The sequence below is a fragment of the Hypanus sabinus genome, unplaced genomic scaffold (assembly GCF_030144855.1).
Source record: "Hypanus sabinus isolate sHypSab1 unplaced genomic scaffold, sHypSab1.hap1 scaffold_80, whole genome shotgun sequence".
Classification (NCBI taxonomy): domain Eukaryota; kingdom Metazoa; phylum Chordata; class Chondrichthyes; order Myliobatiformes; family Dasyatidae; genus Hypanus; species Hypanus sabinus.
Window position 1 is genome coordinate 702834 of NW_026781651.1, and position 20913 is coordinate 723746.

The window sequence follows — 20913 nt, forward strand, 5'->3', positions numbered from 1 at the left end:
AGCATCAGATTGGAGCTCACCCTGCATTATTGTGCCTTAACCTGATGGTGGTGTTAGATATTGCACTGATTATGGGAAGGTAAATTCATTAACAAAAACAGAATCCTGTCCTATCCCTAGGGAGGATGATTGCATCAATAAGGTTGGAAAAGCTAAATTTCTTACAAAGATTGATCTGTTGAAAGGGTATTGGTGTGTTTCATTGACGGACAGATGTAGAGAAATTTCTGCATTTGTGACACCTTCTGGGTTGTGTGAATGCAATATTTTCTCTTTTGGAAGGAAAAATGGTCCAGGATCATTCCAGAGAATGATTGATCCTCTAATTCGAGGGTTAGAACATACAGATGCCTATATTGATGACTTAGTCACAGGGAGTGACACTTGGGAAGAGCATATCTCTGCAGTAGAAAAGCTGTTTGACAGGCTTTCCCAGGACAACCTTACAGTTAACTTAGCTAAGAGTGAATTGGGCCATGCCAGTATGACCTGTCTTGGCTATGTTGTTGGTCAAAGCAAGTTGGCTCCTGTTGGGGCAAAAGTCCAGGCAATTTCTCAAGTTCCTATTCTGACTGCTAAGAAGGCTCTTAGAAGGTTTCTGGGAATGGATGGATATTATCGTAAGTTCTGTAAGAACTTTGCTGCTATCGCTCTTTCTCTGACTAATCTCCTGAAGAAGCGTGAAAAGTATGTTTGGACCGAACCTTGTCGGGAGGCATTTGATCGATTGAAAGTTATTATTTGAGGTTAGGCCAATCAATGTAGTGCTGTCAGCCAATTTCATTAGCAGGTTGGAGCTGTGGGTGGCAACACAAGTCATGGGTGCACAGAGAGTAAAGGAGAGGGCCAAAGAGACAACACTGTGGGGTATGAGTGCTGAGGGTCAGAGAGACAGGAGATGGAGCCCACTCTTACCACCTGCCGGCGATCTGACAGGAAGTCCAGGATCCAGCTACACAAGGCAGGGTGAAGGCCGAGGTCTCTGAGCTTCTTGTCGATACTTCACGCCTTCGTATGGCTACTGCTCTGCCCATGACTGTAAGGAACTGCAGAGAACTTTGGAGAGCAGAGAACATCAGAGAAACAAGCCTCCACTCCATGGACTCTCCCTACACTTCCACTCCCTCGGAGAACCAGGCCATGTACTCAAAGATCCTCACAACCTGGACATTCTCGCTGCAAACCCGCTCCCCCATCGGGGAGGAGATACAAAAGCCTTAAAGTGCGTAACACCAGGCTGAAGGACGGCTTCCTGTCTGCAGTTATAAGCCAAATGAATGATTAAATGGACTCGACCTCACAATGTAACTCGACGTGACCCTGCACCATGTGTCTATCTGCACTGCACTTTCTCGGCAGCCATAATGCTTTGTTACAGTTATTGTTTTATCGTATATCAGACCGATGTACCGTTGTTATGTATCGATCTGTGTGGATGGTACGTCAGGGAAGATTTGAACTGTCGTTCAGTACATGATGATAATAAACAAATTCCCCATTTTAATTGTGTGCAAATATTAGACAGACTGAGCTTCTGCTCTGGAACCACAGAAGGAAACTGAACAGTTCTCTTTCTGAGGAACGCAAATGAATAGAAAAGGCGTTAATCTCTCATTACGATCTGCGGTAAGTGGGATCAGGTGACTGGTGGTGGGTCTCCCATATCAATATCAGAATCAGGTTTAATAGCACCGGCATATGTCATGAAATTCGTTCAGAAGTAGAACCTAATTTTTAACCATAGATTTTAACAATTGTGATTTAATATAAGAATATAAATATCACATTGTTAAATTATATAAATAGTACAAAATGAAAAAAAGATATAATAAACTATTTTAACTGTGCCGACTGTTTGACTGACTGGGTTGTTGCTTTGGACGTAGTGGAGTGAAGCTTAACTGAACTTTACACAATGATGAGAAGCTCAGATAATTATAAAAAGCTAAATTCTCACATAAGTGGGTCAGACACCCAGAAACATCGGCAGCACTTCAGCAGGTAAAAACAGTGGAATGAAACATGCTGAAAATATTGCCGAAAAAAACCATATTGTCCACCACAACGAGAGGACGTGACAGATCCGGATCTCACTGCCTTGTCTGAACGGGGAAAGATGAAGCTCCACGTATAGGTAGAGCAGTGACCCGCAGTTGCTGCAGATCTGCAGAGAAACGTGAACAGGAAACGGGATCACATGGCCGCTTCGGTCTCTCACCCCCAGACAGATGTCCGTTTACCCACTACTCTGTGGAAAGACGCAAACGCCACTCATATCTCCACTCACCTTAACTGTATTAGACATTTCAACCTCCAGGAAAAATATATCGTCTGTCCACTCGATCTATTCCTCTCGTAATCTTATAAACGTCCATCCAGTCTCACCCCAGCCTGCGCCGCTCTGGAGAAAACAACACAAGTTTGTCCAGCCTCTCGTTATAGCTCATGCCCTCTAATCCAGGCAGGGTCCTGGTAAACCTCTTCTGCGCCTTCTCCAAAGCCCCGACATCCTTCCAAGAATGGGGGCAACCAGAACTGTATGAAACACTCCAGATGTGGGCTAACTAGTTTTATAAAATTGTGTTACAAACTGTAGCGTTTTAGAAACAAACCAGCAGCAATAGAGTTCACACTGGAGTCTGGTTTTGATGTTAAAACCATTATCTTTAGTAGTATCGACTGATAATATAGTAACTTAACGAAATAAAGGAAAGTTACCAGTGTTATGTGTATATATGTGTAAATATAACTCCCAGACTATCGAGCGTGAGGGAACAATGCTCAGAGTCTTGAGATGGTAAAGTAGGAAAGTTCAGTAACACACAGAATAAATGATGGGAGAGAGATATTTGTAATCCAGGGTGAAACGTAGAGAAAAGGCCGTTACCTCAAAACAACCACCGTCGAAGTTCTTATCCGCTGAATCCGTCCACCGACGAGTTATCAGCGAAAGTGACCTGTCACAGGAATACCGTCTTCCAGGGGTTACCACACAACATTCCCAGGCAAGGGTTAACACAAGATATTCCAAAACCTACTCCTATGGATTATACGAAGTGACAGCCACACACATTCGTTGTGGTTCCGTGTACCGATGATCAACCCACTCCTGTGGGCATAGGAGAGTTCCAAGCCTCAGCTGCGACTAACTGAAGCGATCAGCTTTTCCAGTCTCTCTCTCTCCCTCTCCCTCCCCCTCCCTCTCCTCTCTCTCTCCCTCTCTCTCTCTCTGATGGTTCAGTCCACAGTCAGCGCTGTCAGCCTGTGACTGACGTCATAGTCCCGCCTCCTCACGCCGGCGCTCTTAAAGAAACAGTCACAGTACGACCGCAGGCTCGTAACAGCCGCAACACAACTTCCCGACTTTTGAACTCAATGCTTCAACTAATAAAGACAACCATGCCATTTGCCTTCTTAACCACCCGATCAATCTGTGCAGACTCTTTCAGGGAGCGATGAACTTGGAGTCTAAGATCCCTCTGATCATCAACACTGTTCAGGGTTTTACATTTAACAGTGTTCTGTCTCATACATTCGACCTACCGAGCTGCCAAGATGATCATCACTAATCAAATCCCACTGAGATTTCTCAGGTCCTGTTGAATTTATTGCCAAGTGCTCAAGTACGGGAAGGTACAGGTACAGAGAAACACTGACTTGTGGCAGCATCACAGGCAAGTACATTCAGATAACACACGGAACACAAATTATACGATTCTCTGTCAGTAACAGTTTATAAATATGTTTTATGTCATTAACGATATTTAAAATACATTGTGTCATGATCAATACTAAAATGTGCATTTGTGTCAATAACAGACTTGGAAATGTTGAATTTGGTCTCTGTCTCCATTCCTCCTGTAATCCACAACCAGCTCCTGTGTTTTTGTCACAATGAGAGAGAGGTTGTTTTCTTGACACCACTGTGTCGGGGTGATGACTTCTTCTCTGTCGGCTGCCTCGTTATTATTTGGGATTCGGTCGATCAATGTTCTGTGGTCAGCAAATCTAATTAGCAGATTGGAACCCGCCACTGCAGACCCACAGTGCACTATGTACTGATTGCAAAGCTACGAAATTGCATGTGAATAGCCTCCCCTCCCCCAACTCCACTCTTTCTGCCTCACCAGCAGACTGAGGCATCACACATCTCGCTGCCTCCGCCAGGATATTAAACTGTGAACAACTGTGGTCAGGGACTGATCTCTGGGGTACTCCAAACGCTACCTCCTTCCAGTCTGAAAACGATCCACTCATCCAGACACACACTACCGGCAGTTTATCATCTCCAACGAAAAAGCCTAATCACCTATTCCCGATGTTCAATACCATTGCTGTCTCTGAGTTTACCACCGTCAAATGCCGCGAGGGACATAATAATCAGAAAGTCTCCAGTCACAGCCGTGTAAATACAATGTGATCTCAGTGGGTGTGTGGCGCATGCTCAGAATGCGAAGGAGACAGACAGACTGAGCCAAGTCACAGACTGATGAAGGGGAGGAATGATCCATTTTGATACAGAGAGGGAAGCAGAGAGTTTGATGTTGTGCCTGATGCCGGAACTGTGGCCAGTTAGAAGTCTTGTTCCTCCAACTTGTTTTGAACTGTGAAAATGTTTTATTTATACGAAGGCACCATGGACGCTAAAGTTATTTGAGTTGAAATGTTGTCCTTCACCCACTGACGTGCTTTGTAAACTTTTAACAGTGTAGAAAAGGCAAAGGATTTGTGTATGGGAATTTCAAACACAACAACACGTTAGTTCCGCTGTATCTGTCAGTTCACCAGCGCTTGAATGCCGCCGATCCTTGAATGTGGAGGCGGAGATGCTGGAGAAGACAGCGCCCCACTCGCCACAAGGAGAGCCCGAACACGTGACCATGTCCGTGATCTGATTGGATACATCGCCATGACGTTCCGAGCACTGTGACGTCAATCACTGGCTCTCATTTTGGAAGGGATTCAGTTGGCCATCACAGATACACCAACAGCTATCGCACTGGGAAGCGGTCGTTCACCTGCTCCGTGTGTGGGAAGAGACTCATTCAGTTAACCCACCTTGTGACGCTCCGGTGTGTTTACAATAAAAAGAGGCCACATTTCTGTCCGGAGTGAGCAATGAGTTTCACTCAATCATCCCAGCTGCTGCAACACCAGCAACTTCACATCAGGGAGGAAGTTCAAATCAGCTCCGTGTTAAATGTTTAACCATCACGGTGACTGAAGGCAGCTGCAGGTTCATGAGGGACTGTTACTGTCAGATTCTGCAGTTCTTGCGGCTGCTCATGTACCCAGGACTGAAGCCTGGTCACTGAGCATTGGAGGAGTCTGTTCTGCTGATGTTAGCCTTAAACTAGACTGGCGTTTAATATTGTGGATCTGTGAAAGGTAAATCAGTTCTGTATCAAATCCCGCGTCTCAGGTACTTACTGTCTCCACCACACTCACACTGTATACTAGGAAGGCCACTCGGCCCATCTGGTCCCTGCCCAAGTTTCATTTCCATATCAGTATATGCCGTTCCCCTTTCACTCTCCCTGAGATTACAGGTTGCAACTAGTCACCACTCTGTGGGATAGGAGATTTCCCTTGAATTTCATAAAATCACAGAAATATATAACATATTACCGATGCTTAGGCCCAGAATGTTGTGCCGACCATGTAATTTACTCCAGAAGCAGCCTAGAATTACCCTACCGCATAGCCACCTATTTTCCTAAGCTCCATGTACCTATCTAAAAGTCTCTTAAAAGATCCTATTGTATCCGCCTCTACCACCGTCGCTGGCAGTGCATTCCACCCACACACCACTGCTTAAAAAAATTAGCTCTGACATCTCCTCTGTACCTACTTCCAAGCAGCTTAAATCTATGCCCCCTCGTGTTAGCTGTTTCAGACTGGGAAAAAGCCTCTGACTATCCACACGACCAATGCCTCTCATCATCTTATACACCAGCATGAATTCCCTGCATGATTGTCTCCGGGCTGAACAAGACGATGAGCTCATTGTGGTTGTGACGTTGTTCAGGGCTCCGGACGAAGTTGATTAAACTCCTTCTTCGGCGCTCTTTTCAACGTTTTGGGTCATTTTCACCAATTTTAAAGGACTGTGCCTCAGACAGCTGGGTTGTTGCAATTGTTACGTACCAGCAGCAATAGATCACTAATGGAGTCTGGTTTCGATGTGAAAACCACTATCTTTATTAGTATCTACTCCAAATATAAAAGATTAAACGAAATGAACAGAAGTTAACAGTGTAATGCGTATATATAGCTCCCAAACTATCAAGCTTGGGAAACAATGCTTAATGTCTCCAGATGGTAACGTGGAAAAGTTTAGTAATCCACGGAATAAGTGAGTGAAAGGAGAGATTTGTAAATCCACACGATCATGTAGAGAGAAGGCAATTACGAAGAATTCCACACACATTCCACGCTGGGTGAACGAAATAACAGTCGCCGATGATCTTATCCGTCGATTAGTTCCGAAATCAACTTAGAAATATCACCAGGTGACAGTGACAGGAATATCGTTTCCAAGTGGTTACTACAGAACACTCGGATTCCAGGTAGGAGCCAACAAAAGTGATACCACAGGATACTCCAGCAAATCCACACATATGGATGATACGAAGTGACAGTCACACATCCGTTGTGCACCGCGTGCCGATAATCAACCCGATCTTCTGGGCGTGGAAGAGCTCCAACCTTAGAAGTGGCAAGCTGAAGGTCCAACAGCTTGTGCCTGTGTGTGTGTGTGTGTCTCTCCTCTCTCTCTCTCTCTCTCTCTCTCTCTCTCTCTCTCTCTCTCTCTCTCTCTCTCTCTCTCTCTCTCTCTCTCTCTCTCTCCCCTCTCTCTCTCACTCTCTCTCTCTCTCTCTCTCTCTCTCTCTCTCTCTCTCTCTCGCAGCCGCAGTGTGTGACTGACGTCACAGTCCCACCTCACTCAGGCACTTAAAGCGACATTCACAGTGAACGGATCTGCGGTCTCGCAACACAATGCTCCACTAAATTCTGACAGCAGACTAGCGAGTGAAACTTCGAGTCAGAAACCAAAGAGTTGCCAGCCTGAGTCGGGGCTTTGGGGCTCCAGAGAGAGAGATGGGGTCTAGAGTTTAAGAGGAGGAGGAATCAAACCAGCAGGATGTGGCTACAAAAGAAAGATCAGAAACATTTGGAAACTGGTTGACCTAAAAAAATGTGGTTAATTTCTGCAAAACTCTGGTGGAAATCAACAGATCCGGAAGCAAATGTGGAGAGGAATAAATGGACATCGTTTAGGCCGAGCCCCTTTTGCACGCTCAGGCTGTGTACTCCGCTGCTTAGTTGCTGCTTGAACAACAGAATTTCTCCAGCATTGTGTGTGTGTGCGTCGCTGTATTCCCAGCAACTGCAGAATCTCCTGTGTTTTATAACTGCATTTTACTTTGGCATATGATACACGTTGATATTGAGTATATTGTTTATGGGAGCCGCTTTCTGCGTTAAAACAGCTGCAGATTTTTCTATACACACGAAAAAAATGAGGTATGTATATTGAAACAGTGCCTGCAGAAATCTTTAATGGCAGTGTATTTAAAATTTCGCTTACTCTGAAGCACCGAACAAATGCGCAAGCGTCAGGGTTGATGACGTCCCCAAGTATCACGCATGCGCACAGTACACAGAAGGCCTTGCAAATACCGGGTGCAGCTAAGAGCGATTCTCTACTTTTTTAAATAAACAGCGACTGAGGGACGATTCCTGTGAAATCCGGACACCGTTACCCGCAATCCCTGGACTGTCCTGCTCAATCTCCTCTCTCTCAGCCCCACGATCCGTACACGGGCCCCGGGGAGCTTCCGGCTGATGAGGGAATGGGAACCGATGGATCTCTCAGACAGAGCTGAGCTCCAGCTATCTAAATGCAAGGATTAGGAACTCGGAGAAAGGGAACAAAATCTTTTACATCAGCAGTTGAGAAGATCACCTTTGTTCTTTCCTCAATCACAAACAAGAGAACATCTGCAGATGCTGGAAATCCAAGCAACACAAATTGCTGGATGAACTTTTCCACAGATGCTGCCAGACCTGCTGAGTTCCTCCAGCATTTTGTGTGTGTTCTTGTTCTGGACTTTTCTACCGGTGAGAATATGTTTTGTCCCATTCTCTTTGGGTACATAATGATATCAAACACCTTTGTCCTGGGCAACAAGTAACTTTCACATCACAAATGTGCCGGACTCCAATGAGACAGACTACTGCCCTTCACTTCATATTCATTGGCATTGCCATCACTGTAAGTCACTTGGGGGAGACTTCAGGGAAAATATTTATGTAGAATACAGAAACTGGTGATACCTGTGTGCATTGTTGGTGATGAAAAGTTGCTGGAGAATTTGCAAGTTGGAAGAAGTGGAGTTATATTTGGAAATCTGACTTTTTAAACATAATTTAGCAAGCAAACCACATATGGACAGTATGCAAAAGCTTTGTTGAGAAAATCCTTCATGTTCGGTTACAAGCCTGCTACATAGATCGTGTGAGAGTGCAGATGAACTGGACTGAACCCAGAGGAGATCAAAGTTCCTATTGACAGTGATTTGCTAGCTCATAAGATGAACACCTCTCTGTATAAAACTCACTGTGCACATTGTCACTGGCAACAAAATGCACAGTACAAGATTTATGTGCACACTGGTTATTCCAAATTAGAGGAGATATTAGAGGGAAGGAGGGGAGACATCCAGTGTCCCTGATGCCTTCACTGACAAGATGTACATCCAGCTGCAGCTTGTAACCCTGCACTTTAAGGTGTTGGAACTTGAGGCAGATGAATTCCACATCATCCGGCAGTTGGATGTGGTGATGGATGTGACATGAAGTGAGGTGAGTTGCACCTAAGGTGCAGGGCACAGGAAACTGTGTGAGAGTCAGGAAGGGGAATGCGGTTAAATGGTCATCATTGAATAATCTTGTGGCCATCCCCCACAACAACAGGTAGACCACTTTAGAAAGTGTTGTGGGGAGAATTAACTGGCAGAGGAAAATCAAAGGGGTGATAGGGGATTCGTTAGTTATGGGGACAGAACAAAAGGCGACTAATATCTTAGGCTTGCTAGATGTAGCGTGGTGTCGGGGGGCAATATGATTAAAATAAGTTGTAGGGGGAATGAGAGCCAGAATGACAGAACAGATAGTGGAGAGGGTGAATCGAATTGAATTGACTTTATTACATAAATACTTCATAAACATGAGATGGAGAAAACTACATTACATCTCCTTCTAAATCTGCAATGTGTAATTTATAGTAATTTATAATAGATAGTTTGTACATAGACAGTCAATATAACATCGAAATGCAATTGTATCTGCATGAATTAATCAGTCTGATGGCCTGGTGGAAGATGACGTCCCAGGGCCTGTTGGTTCTTTTGCTGTGTTACCGTTTCCTGGATGGTAGCAGCACGAACAGTTTGTGGTTGTGGTGAACTTGGTTCCCAATATCTTTTGGGCCCTTTTTACACAAGTGTCTGTGTAAATGTATTGAATGGCAGAAAGTTCAGAACTACGGATGCGCTGGGCTGTCCACACCACTCTCTGCAGGTTCCTGTGATTAAGGGAAGTACAGTTCCCATACCAGGCAGTGATGCAGCCAGTCAGGGTGCTGTCAATTGTTTCCCTGTCGAAAATTCCTAGGATTTCGCCCCATCCCGAACTTCTTCAGCCATCTGAGGTGGAAGAGGTGCTGCTGTGCTCTTTTCACAACACAGCCGGTATGTACAGACAATCTGAGATGCCTGCTGACGTTTATGCTGAGGAACTTAAAGCTGTTCACCTTCTCAACCGCAGATCCAATGATGTCAGTATCAACCGCAGATCCAATGATATCAGCCTGTCTCCATTCCTCCTGTCGTCCACAATCAGCTCCTTTGTTTTGGTGACAGTGCGGGAGAGTTTGTTTTCTTGACACCAGTCAGAATAATTGCTGGCAGAGTCAGCAATCAAATGGTTGAGCCTGGTGCGATGAATGTGCTGAGCTGTGTATATCACAATGCAAGAAGCCTCGTAAGAAAGCCAGATGAGCTCAGGACAGGGGATTGTGATATTGTAGCCATTATTGGGACTTGTTTACACCCAACAGTCTGAGGGATTTAGAGGAACAAATTTGTAGAGAGATCACAGACCATGCCAAGGAACAAAGGATAATTCAGTAAGTGATTTTAACTTTCCATATATTGACTGGGACTCCCATACTGTAAAAGGACTAGATGGAGTAAAGTTTGTCAAATGTGCCCATAGTACGTAGAATTCCCGACGGAGAAGTGTGCAATAAGCTGTTAGGAAATGATCCAGGGCTGCTGACAGAATTTAGTAAACATCATACCATGAGATTCAAAGTAAAGATGGAAAAAGAGAGGTCTGGACCACGGGTTGAGATTCTAAATTGGAGAACAGTCAATTTTGATGGTATCAGAAAGGATCTGACAAGTGTGGTTTGGGACAGGCTGTTTCCTGGCAATGGAGTATTTTTAAGTGGGAGGCCTTCAGAAGTGAAATTTTGAGGATATAGAGCTTGCATGTGCCTGCCAAAGTAAAAGTTGAAAGGTAACTGGTCTAGGGAACCTTGATTTTCAAGAGAAATTGAAGCCCCGGATATTTCGTTCCTCTAAAAGCCTCAGACTGTTGGGTGCTACTGAGATCCATTAATGACTACAAATCACAATTCCACACACTGAGCTCATCTGACTTTTTTGTTGTCATCTTCTGTTAGGTTCTAAAAGCTTCCAAATAGTTTTTGCTCTTTTGTTTGCCCTCTGTTTGACTTTTATGTTGGCTCTGGCTTCTCATTCCAGCCACTGTTGTGTCCTCAATGTTTTCACTTCCTTGGGATATATTGATCACTCAGCTCTTGCTTGCATTTGCCCTATCTATACTCTCATGGTATTCTATACTTCTAACAAGTCGTCCATCCAATGTATAATTTCTTTGTGTATGTTTGGAGCCTTTTTTAGGTGCATATGATGATGAGGGGCATTGATCGTGTGGATAACCAGAGGTTTTTTTCCCAGGGCTGAAATGGTTAACATGAGGGGGCATAGTTTTAAGGTGCTTGGAAATAGATACCGAGGCAATGTCAGGGGTAAGGTTTTTTTTTTACACAGATAGTGGTCGGTGCGTGGAATGTATGCCAGCAGTGGTTGACAAAGCAGATACAATGGGGTCTTTTAACAACCTCTTGGATAGGTACATGGAGCATAGAAAAATAGAGGGCTGTGCACGAGGGAAATTCTAGGCAGTTTCTAGAGTAGGTTACATGGTCGGCACAGGACTGTGGGCCAAAGAGCCTGTAATGTGCTGTAGATATCTCTGTTCTATGTGAAGGAGCAAAGCAACTTCGGTTATTCGCCGATCCTCTATTACCACCCCCATCACTAAAGGTGACTTAATTATCTCTACTGGGGCCCCTACAATTTCTGCTCTTGCCTCCCACAGGGTCTGAGGGAGCTCCTGGCCATACCCTGGAGATTTATCCACCCTAATCTGCCTCAGGTTGGGAAACACCTCCTCTACTTTAGTGTGTATGGGGTCCACGATGTTAATGCTGCTTTTCCACACTTCCATTGACTTTGTATCCCATTTGCTGAGTAAACAGAGATGAAAGAAAATGAGGATCTCCCTCTCTGCTTTGTTTCCACACATGGATTGCCACGCTGGTCTTTCAGACGACCAACTTTCTCCCTTGCAATACTTTTGCTCTTAATCTATCGCTAGAATCCCTTAGGATTATCCTTCATCTTTTCTGTGAGGGCAACCTCAGAATCAGAATCAGACTTTAATCGCCAAGTACCTGTACACACACAAGGAATTTACTTCCAGCAGATGTTGGCTCTCTGCTCATAACAATAATAATGATAAATATAAATGAAAATATAGATTATACATACAGGTAGTGCAACCCAAGTAATAGTTAGCCCACAGTTAGCTGGCAGTCAACTGTTCAGCAAAGTGACAGCAGTAAGGAAAAAACTTCTCCAGTGCTTATTAGTCTTAGTCTGGAGGGATCTGAAGTGCCTACCAGACGGAAGCAGTTCAAACAGTCCGTGCGCAGGATGGGAGGAGTCCTTTATGATGTTCCCCGCCCTCTTCTTCAACCTGGAAGAGTACAGGTCCACAATAGAGGGCAGGGAGGCTCCAATGATGCGCTCGGCATCTTCTTTTAGCCATCCTGATTTATTTCTTATAGCACAGAACACTAGAGGGGAATTCTAGGCAGATTCTAGAGAAAGTTACATGGCTGTCACAACATCTTAGGCTGAATGGCCTGGAATATGCTGTAGATTTCTATGTTGAACAGCCAATTAACTTCTCTTCCTTAACCTGTGCAGGGTCCATGATTTTAATGCGGCTTTTCCACACTCCCATAGAATCTTTGTCCATCTCCTGAGTAAGTAGAGATGAAAAATTATTTAAGATCTCCCCCATCTGCTTTGGTTCCACACATGGATTGCCATTCCGGTCTTCCAGAGGACCAACTTTGTGTCTTGAAATCCTTTTGCTCTTAATCTATCTCTAGAATCCCTGAGGATTATCCTTCATCTTTTCATTGACGGCAACCTCATGCCATCTTTTAGCCATCCTGATTTATCTTTTATGTGTTCTCTTGCATTTCTTATACTCCATAAGAAACTGCCTGTCGATCCCTGTTATGCAACTCCATTTTGTGCTTCACCAGGGTCTCAATATCTCTTGCAAACCAAAGTTCCCTACATTTTCTATCTTTACCTTTTATTCTGGCAAGGAGATACCTGCTTTGTACTTTCAAAATTTTGCTTTGAAGGCCTCTCATTTACCAGGCAAACCTTTGAAATAAGGCAGCCTGTCCCAATCCACAGTTGCCAGATTCTAGTGTTGATTCCGGGTGTTGATCATGTCCTGAACACATCCGCCTTTCCTCCGCTGCTCCTTGTATTGAAATATACAGGGCTCGGCATATTCACTGCACCATGCTGAACGTTTTCATTCCTGACTTTGAGGACTGAACAACATCTGTCTCCACAAACTCTCTCCACTATCTGTTCTGTTATTCAGGCTCCCATTCCCCCTGCAACTTTAGTTTAACCCTCCTTACCCCCACCTCCCACCATGCAGATCTATCACCCCTTTGGCTTTCCTCTCCCAGATAAATAAAAAGGAGATGCATACCAGGTACAGGCAGATAGGAACAACTGGAGTACTTATAAAATACAGGAAATTCAAGTGAACACATATGAAAGAAATAAAAGAAGGCATGAGGTTGCCCCAGCAGACAAGGTGAAGGAGAATCCTCAGGGATTCTGCAGATATGTTAAGAGCAAAAAGATTGCAAGGGAAAAAAATTAATCCTCTGCAGGATCAGAATGATAATCCATATGAGGAGACAAAATCGATGTGGGAGATTTTTTTTGCATCCATATTTACTCAGGAGATGGACACAGATTCTGTAGAAGTGAGGCAAAGCAGCATCAACTTCATGGACCCTGTACAGATTACAGAGGTGGAGGGGTTTGCTGTCTTCAGGTAAATTCGTGTGGATCAATCCCAGGGCCTGATAAGTTGTTCCCTAGGATCCTGCGGAGGACAAGTGCTAAAACTGTCCGGGCACAAGCACAGATATTTAAATAATCTTAAGTGGCAGGTGAGGTACTGGAGGATCGGAGGACAGCCGATATTGTTCTGCTGTTCAAGGAAGGCTCTAAAAATAAACTAAGAAATTGCACATTGGTGAGCTTGACATCAGTAGTGGGAAAGGTCTTGGAATGTTATGTGCAGGAACCCGATATATAAGTATTTGGATAGATGTGGACTGATTAAGGATAGACAGCATGCATGGTAGGTCATGTCTAACCAATCTTATAGAGTCTCTCGAGGAAGTTATCAGGGAAATGGATGAAGGCAAAGCAGCAGATGTTGTCCACATTAGCAAGGCACTTGACAAAGTCTCATATGGGAGGTTTGTCAAGAAGGTTCGGTCACTCACCGTTCAAGATGAGACAGTAAATTGGATGAGACACCGTCTTTGGGAGAAGCCTCTCTGACTGGAGGCCTGTGACTAGTGGTAGCCACAGCAATCAGTGCTGGATCTGATGTTGTTTGTCATCTATATCAGTAATCTGGATGATAGTGTGGTTAACTGGATCATCAGGTTTGTGGATGACACCAAGATTGATGGTGTAGTGGACAGTGAGGAAGACTATCATGGCTTGCAGTGTGATTTGGACCAGCTGGGAAAATGGTTTGAGAAATGGAAAATGGAATTTAATGCAGACCAGTGTGAGTTGTTGCACTTTGGTATGACCTACCAAGGGAGGTCTTCCACATTTACTGGTTGGGCACGGAGGAGTGTTGTAGAAGAAAGGGACCTGGGAGTACAGGTCCTTAATTAACTGAAATTGGTATCACAGTCAGATAGAGACGGAAAAAAAGATTTCAGCCCAATGGCCTTCATGAACCAAAGTACTGACAACAATAGATGGATTTTATGTTCACTTGTAGAAGACATTGGTGAGGCCTAATTTAGAGTATTATGTGTAGTTTTGGTCACCTGCCTACAGGAAAGCTGTAAAAGAGGTTCAGAGAGTTCAGAGAAAATTCACAATAAAGTTGCCAGGTCTGGAGGACTTGGGTTATAAGGAAAGATTGAACAGGTCCAGACTTTATTCCTTGGAATGCAGAAGATTGAGGGGAGATTTGATTGTGATAGAGGGGCATAGATAGAGTAAATGCAAGCTGGCTTTCTCCACTGAGATTGGGTGGGACTACAACCAGAGGCCATGGGTTAAGGGTGAAAGGTGAAATATTATGTGGAACATGAGGGGAAACTTCTTCACACAGACAGTCATCTGGGTGTGGAATGAGCAGCCAGCACGACTGGTGCATGCGAGATCGATTTCAACATTTAAGAGGTTCATGTAGGTACCTGGATGGTAAGGGTATGGGAGTGGGCAATTTAAATAGTTTGGCATAAACTAGATGGCCCAAAGTGCCTGTTTCTGTGTTGTAATTTTCTATGACTGACAAGAACCTGAAATAATACAAAAATTCACTCTAAATCCTTTTTAACAGACGTGCGGACCAACCATTCATCTCAGCAGGAATTTTTTATATGGTGTTAAAACTGTGGCATGTTAAGTTAATAATACATAAAAGAAAATCCCAGTTGCACGTCAAGAAAGACTATTTGTGTGAGACTGTTTCAGTTACTGTGGGGCCAGGCACCCATGCAGCTCAGCAGGAGGAGGGAATAATACCAATGGAGAGAGTCAAACTGAGCGAGGGTTCAAATTGGAGATGGCCAAAAGCTCCATTCTTATAGAGACAGGAAGAGCATCAGAGAATTGATGGTCATTCCAGATACCAGCACTCTGCCCAGTCAGGAGATGATATCTCTGTCCAGCTTGTTTTGAACCTCACTGTCACAGTGTGATACCAGATCAAACCTTGGCAACTCAAGTAATCTCATCTGAAATGTTGTCCTACACCCATTGATGGATTTTGCAAATCTTTTTACAGGTTAAAAACGAGAAGGAATTTGTCTCCTGGAAGCTCAAACATGACACGCCAGTTTTGCTGTCTCTGTCTAGATATTTAAGAAGTGGAGCAAGGGATTCAATCGACCATCCTTCCTGCTCAGACTGTGGGGACGGATTCACTCGGTTAACTGACCAACTGGCATGTCTGTCATTTTACACAGGAGAAAGGCCATTCACCTTCTCAGACAGTGGGAATGGATTCACTCGGTCATCTCAACTGAAGGTACATTAGCAAGTTCACACTGGGCAAGGCCACTCACCTGTTCTGTGGGTGAGAAAGGATTCAATCAGTTTTCCCACCTGTGGACACACCAGTCAGTTCACACCTGGCAGAAGCTGGTCATCTGCTGAATTTCTGGGAAAAAGATTCACTCAGTCTTCTGACTTAATGGCTCACCAGCGAGTTCACATCAGGGAGCGGCCATTCACTTGCTCAGTCTGTGGGAAGAGATTCATTAAATCATCCCACCTGCTGAGTCATCAGCGAGTTCACACTGGGGAGAAGCCGTTCACCTGCTCAGAATGTGGGAAGAGATTCTCTGAGTTATCCAACCTACAGAATCATCAGCGAGTTCACACTGGGGAGAAGCCATTCACCTGCTCAGAATGTGGGAAGGGATTCACTCAGTCATCCCACCTGCAGAGACACCAGCGAGTTCACACTGGGGAGAAGCCGTTCACCTGCTCAGACTGTGGGAAGAGCTTCACTCACTTATGCAACCTACAGAATCATCAGCTAGTTCACACCGGGGAGAGGCCATTCACCTGCTCAGAATGTGGGAAGGGATTCACTCGGTCATCCCATCTGAAGGTTCATCAGCGAGTTCACACTGGGGAGAAGCCGTTCACCTGCTCAGTCTGTGGAAAGGGATTCACTGATTCATCCACCCGGCAGAAACATCAGCGAGTTCACACTGGGGAGAAGTCGTTCACCTGCTCAGAATGTGGGAAGGGATTCACGGATTCATCCTGCCTACTGGTACATCAGCGAGTTCACACTAGGGAGAAGCCGTTCACCTGCTCAGAATGTGGGAAGGGATTCACTCAGTCATCCAGCCTACTGATTCATCAGCGAGTTCACACTGGGGAGAGGCCCTTCACCTGCTCAGAATGTGGGAAGGGATTCACTCAGTCATCCCATCTGAAGGTTCATCAGCGAGTTCACACTGGGGAGAAGCCGTTCACCTGCTCAGTCTGTGGAAAGGGATTCACTGATTCATCCACCCGGCAGAAACATCAGCGAGTTCACACTGGGGAGAAGTCGTTCACCTGCTCAGAATGTGGGAAGGGATTCACGGATTCATCCTGCCTACTGGTACATCAGCGAGTTCACACTGGGGAGAAGCCATTCACATGCTCAGAATGTGGGAAGAGATTCACTCAATCTTCCACCCTACAGGCACACCAGCGAATTCACACTGGGGAGAAGCCATTCACTTGCTCAGTCTGTGGGAAACAATTCACTCTGTCATTCCAACTACTGAAACACCAGCGAGTTCACACAGGGGAACGGCCATTCGCCTGCTCAAAATGTGGGAAGAGATTCGCTGGATCATCCAACCTACAGAGACATCAGCGAGTTCACACTGGGGAGAAGCCGTTCACTTGCTCAGTCTGTGGGAAGGGATTCACTCAGTCGTCCCAACTGCTGTCTCACCAGTCAGTTCACAATGGGGAGTGGCCATAGTTATGAATCCCTGGGTTTCGTTTGCTGCGGACTGTCATTTTAAGAGAGAGCGAGAGAGATTACGAAGGTGTATCAGTCTGACTTGCAGCTTGTTTACATCCCTTGCAGCTTGTTTCGTTTTAACCAAGGACACAGACAATCAGAGTCAGACAGAGACGAAGGAGGAAAAATGGAAGGATCGACACCTGGGAACTAGAGGCCAAATAGAGGTTTGGAACTTTCCTATGCCCACAAGGTCGGGTTAATTATCAATTCACCATACATCAAATTTGTAGTTGTCACCGTGTTTGATCCATAGGAGTGGATCTTATTTGGGGTGTCCTATGAAGACCACTGATGTGTTAACCGTTCCCTGGGTGTGGTGTGGTAATTCACTTGAAGACGATACCGCTTGTGACAAGTCACTTTCGGTGATAAATCTTATGAGGGTTTGGAATGACGACAAAATCGACAGCGACTGTTGTGTGGTTTTACCACCATGGAATCTGTGGAATTCAACATAATTGCCTTCTCTCAACATTTACCCTGGATTTCAAATATCTCTCTCATCACCTATTCTGTGGTTGAACTGAACTTTCATATTTTACCATCCCAAGACTCCAAGCCTTGTTTCCCCCGAGCTCAATAGTTTGGGAGTTTTATTTAAACACATATATACACATAACACTGTTAACTTTTGTTTATCTTGCTTAAGTTACTATATTACAAGTAGATTCGAATAAAGATAGTTTTACCATCAAAAACAGACTCCAGGTATAGTCTATTGCTGCTGGTTCGTTTCTAAAACGTTATGATTCGTAACAAAATTGGGGCCTGCATCCAGTATATGAACAGATTTGGGTGCGTATTCATTAATTATCAATTTCATCCCTTTTCATTTATTGGTGTGTGGAAAATCAGCAGCAATGGATGCTGATAGATGTCTGGAAGCACCAACCTCTGAGGCATTAGAGGACGCCAGAAGGATTGAGTTGTTGAGCCTTGCTAGAAGGGTAAAACTTGCTAAGGTGAAATTGACAATGAGGAGGGCACAGATGCAGAGGATAACAGCTGAACATTATGAATTTGTTGGTGTTTTTAAAGTGGAGGAGTTGGAGGTGTTTCCTGAAAGTAAACCTAGTGAGCATGAGCTCCAGTACAAGTGAGAAAAATTAAACTGGAGGCTGCGGAAAGGCAGAGGCAGTTTGAGGCTAGAAAAGCAGAAAAAAACAGAGAAGAGGCAGAAAAATAGAGGGAGGAAACAGAAAGACAGAGGCTGTTTGAGCTGGAAAAGATAAAGAGGTTGCAGCAAAGGAGTCCAGCGTTTTTCTCTGGTGATAAATTTGAGGCCAGTTGGGAAGTTAAATTGGTCCCTCCATTTGACGAAGCAGAGATTGATAAATACTTTCAGCATTTTGAGAAGGTTGCTCAGAGTTTAAAGTGGCCAAAAGAGGTTTGGCCTATTCTCTTACAAAGTGTAATTAAGGGGAAGGCTCAGCAAGCCTATTCTGCTTTGACAGTTGATGAAGCAGCTGATTGTGACATAGTGAAACAGGCTGTGCTCAAAGCTACGAGTTTGTCCCAGAATCATACAGGCAAAAGTTTAGAAATTTGAGGAAATCCATGAACCAGACTTTTATGGAATTTGCTTATGAGAAGATTGTGTGTTTTGACCGCTGGTGCACATATAAAAATGTGAATGATGATTTTAGCAGCATGAAAGAGTTGGCTTTAATTGAAGAACTCAAAAGGTGCGTCCCTGATGACATAAAGATATATTTAGATGAAAAGGATGCTGCCACTTTGCAGGAGTCTGGGAAACAGTTGAAGGAGAAATATTCTGGTCTTGCTTGTTACTATTGTAAGAAAGCTGGTCATGTGATGGCTGACTGTTCTGTCCTGAAGATGAAAAAGGAAAAGGAGGCAGTCCCAAATGCCCTTGGTCAGTATGTTGAAGCAGCTATCAACCCACTGGGTTCTGAACATTCTGTTGAGGTTCAGTTAAGGTCTGAGAGGTCTGACAGAGTTAAGAAGGGATCAGATCATTTTATGTCAGATGGGTTTGTATTAGTAAAGGAAGGGTCAACCCCGGTAACATTGAACATTGAAGCCCCGGTAACAGTTACTGGGGCTTCTCAGTCACTTATATCAGACAGTGTTCTAAAGTTTGGTGATGATTCTAACACTGGTGAGGTAAGTCTTATTAAAGTCATTGGGGGCGACATGGTTTCCATGCCATTGCACAAGGTAACTTTACTGTCAGGGTTGGTTTCAGGACCTGTTAAGATCAGATTATGCTCCAGTTTACTGGTGGAAGATGTTAGTTTGCTCTTAGGGAATGAGCTGGCAGATGGTAAAGTTGTTCCTGCAGTGCAGTTAACAACTAACCCAACCACTGACGACCCACAGATGGATTTTAACATTTATCCTTCCTGCACAGGAACTCGAAGTATGGCTAAATTGTCTGCCGATGTAGACGAGCTTATAGCAGAACAGAACCAAGACCCTGAGATTGAAGCTTTAAAAGAAACAGCTCTCTCAGATGATGAGATAATGAAAGTCCCAGCAGGGTATTATTTCAAGGATGGTGTGTTAATGCGGAAGTGGAGGCCACCTGCTATACCAGCGAGTGAGGAATGGGTAATTGTTCACCAAGTTATAGTTCCTTAAGTTTACAGGGCTGAAATTTTAACTTTGGCCCACAGTATACCCTTAGGTGGCCATTTTGGAGTGAATAAAACAGTAAACAGGATTACGAAATAATTCTACTGGCCTAATCTGTGGAAAGATGTTATGAGCTTTTGCAGAACCTGTCACACTTGTCAAGTTGTGGCTAAACCTAATCAGGTCACACCAGTGCCCCACTGTGGTCTATACCTGCATTCGGTGAACCCTTTTCAAAATTTATAGTGGATTGTGTTGACCCATTGCCAAAGACTAAAGCTGGCCATCAATATCTGCTAACTATTATGTGTACTGCATCCGGATTCCCAGAGGCAATACCTCTCAGAAATGTTAAAGCTAAAACTGTGGCGAAGGCTCTTACCAAGTTTTCTACATTTTCTGGTTTGCCTAAAGAAATCCAGTCTGATCAAGGACGTGATTTTACATCTGGATTATTCCAGCAGGTAATTGATCAGCAGGGAGCTGAACAAATTGCAGCATCTGCATACCATCCAGAATCACAAGGGGCTTTAGAAAAAATTCATTCTACCCTCAAAACAATGATTATGACATTAAAATGTTGAAAATGGAAAAGACTGGGATGAAGGTATATATTTGTTTTTGTTTGCAGTAAGAGAGTCGGTACAGAGATCACTGGGCTTTAGTCCATTTGAACTTGTATTTGGTCAGAGAGTGAGGGGACCTTTGACCTTGTTAAAGGAACAGTGGATTGATGGGGATGTACATGTTAACTTGTTAGACTATGTTTTGAAGTTCAGAAATAAACTACATCAAGCCTGTAGTCTATTGAGACAAAAGCTAAAGATTTCTCAAAACAAAATGAAGTGTTGGTTTGATAAAGAAAATACCGGGTGGGGGATAAGGTGCTTACCTTCTCTCCAATGTTGACGAATCCACTTCAGGCGAAATTCAACAGACCGTATGAAATAGTCTCTCAAATTATTGATGTGAATTATGTTATTAAAACGCCCGACTGACATAAACTAACACAGTTGGTACACATAAATATGA

The 20913-nt window shown here is 44.1% G+C and overlaps 1 protein-coding gene and 1 pseudogene across 2 annotated transcripts; both read left to right on the top strand.

The window, feature by feature from the left end:
• The window catches only part of LOC132390183 (zinc finger protein 721-like), a 641047-nt pseudogene extending 623096 nt beyond the window's left edge, over positions 1–17951 (top strand).
• Positions 7652–15928, top strand: LOC132390192 (oocyte zinc finger protein XlCOF26-like). Of its 2 annotated transcripts, none has more exons than XR_009510816.1 (2): positions 7652–8278; positions 15085–15523. XR_009510816.1 is itself a non-coding variant. In XM_059962806.1 (2 exons), the coding sequence occupies exons 1-2, from the start codon at positions 8213–8215 to the stop codon at positions 15781–15783; spliced, it is 318 nt and encodes a 105-aa protein (XP_059818789.1). In that variant the 5' UTR covers positions 7652–8212; the 3' UTR covers positions 15784–15928. The 2 variants fall into 2 exon arrangements, 1 of the variants encoding a protein (XP_059818789.1); XM_059962806.1 differs by lacking the exon at positions 15085–15523 and adding an exon at positions 15532–15928.
• Positions 17952–20913: the final 2962 nt, after the last annotated feature.

Excerpts from the sequence above, each read along its gene's own strand:
- LOC132390192 (XM_059962806.1), top strand. The coding sequence starts at position 8,213 with ATGTGCCGGACTCCAATGAGACAGACTACTGCCCTTCACTTCATATTC. Across the intron at positions 8,279-15,531 it reads TCATTGGCATTGCCATCACT|GTTAAAAACGAGAAGGAATT; the intron begins GTAAGTCACTTG and ends ATCTTTTTACAG.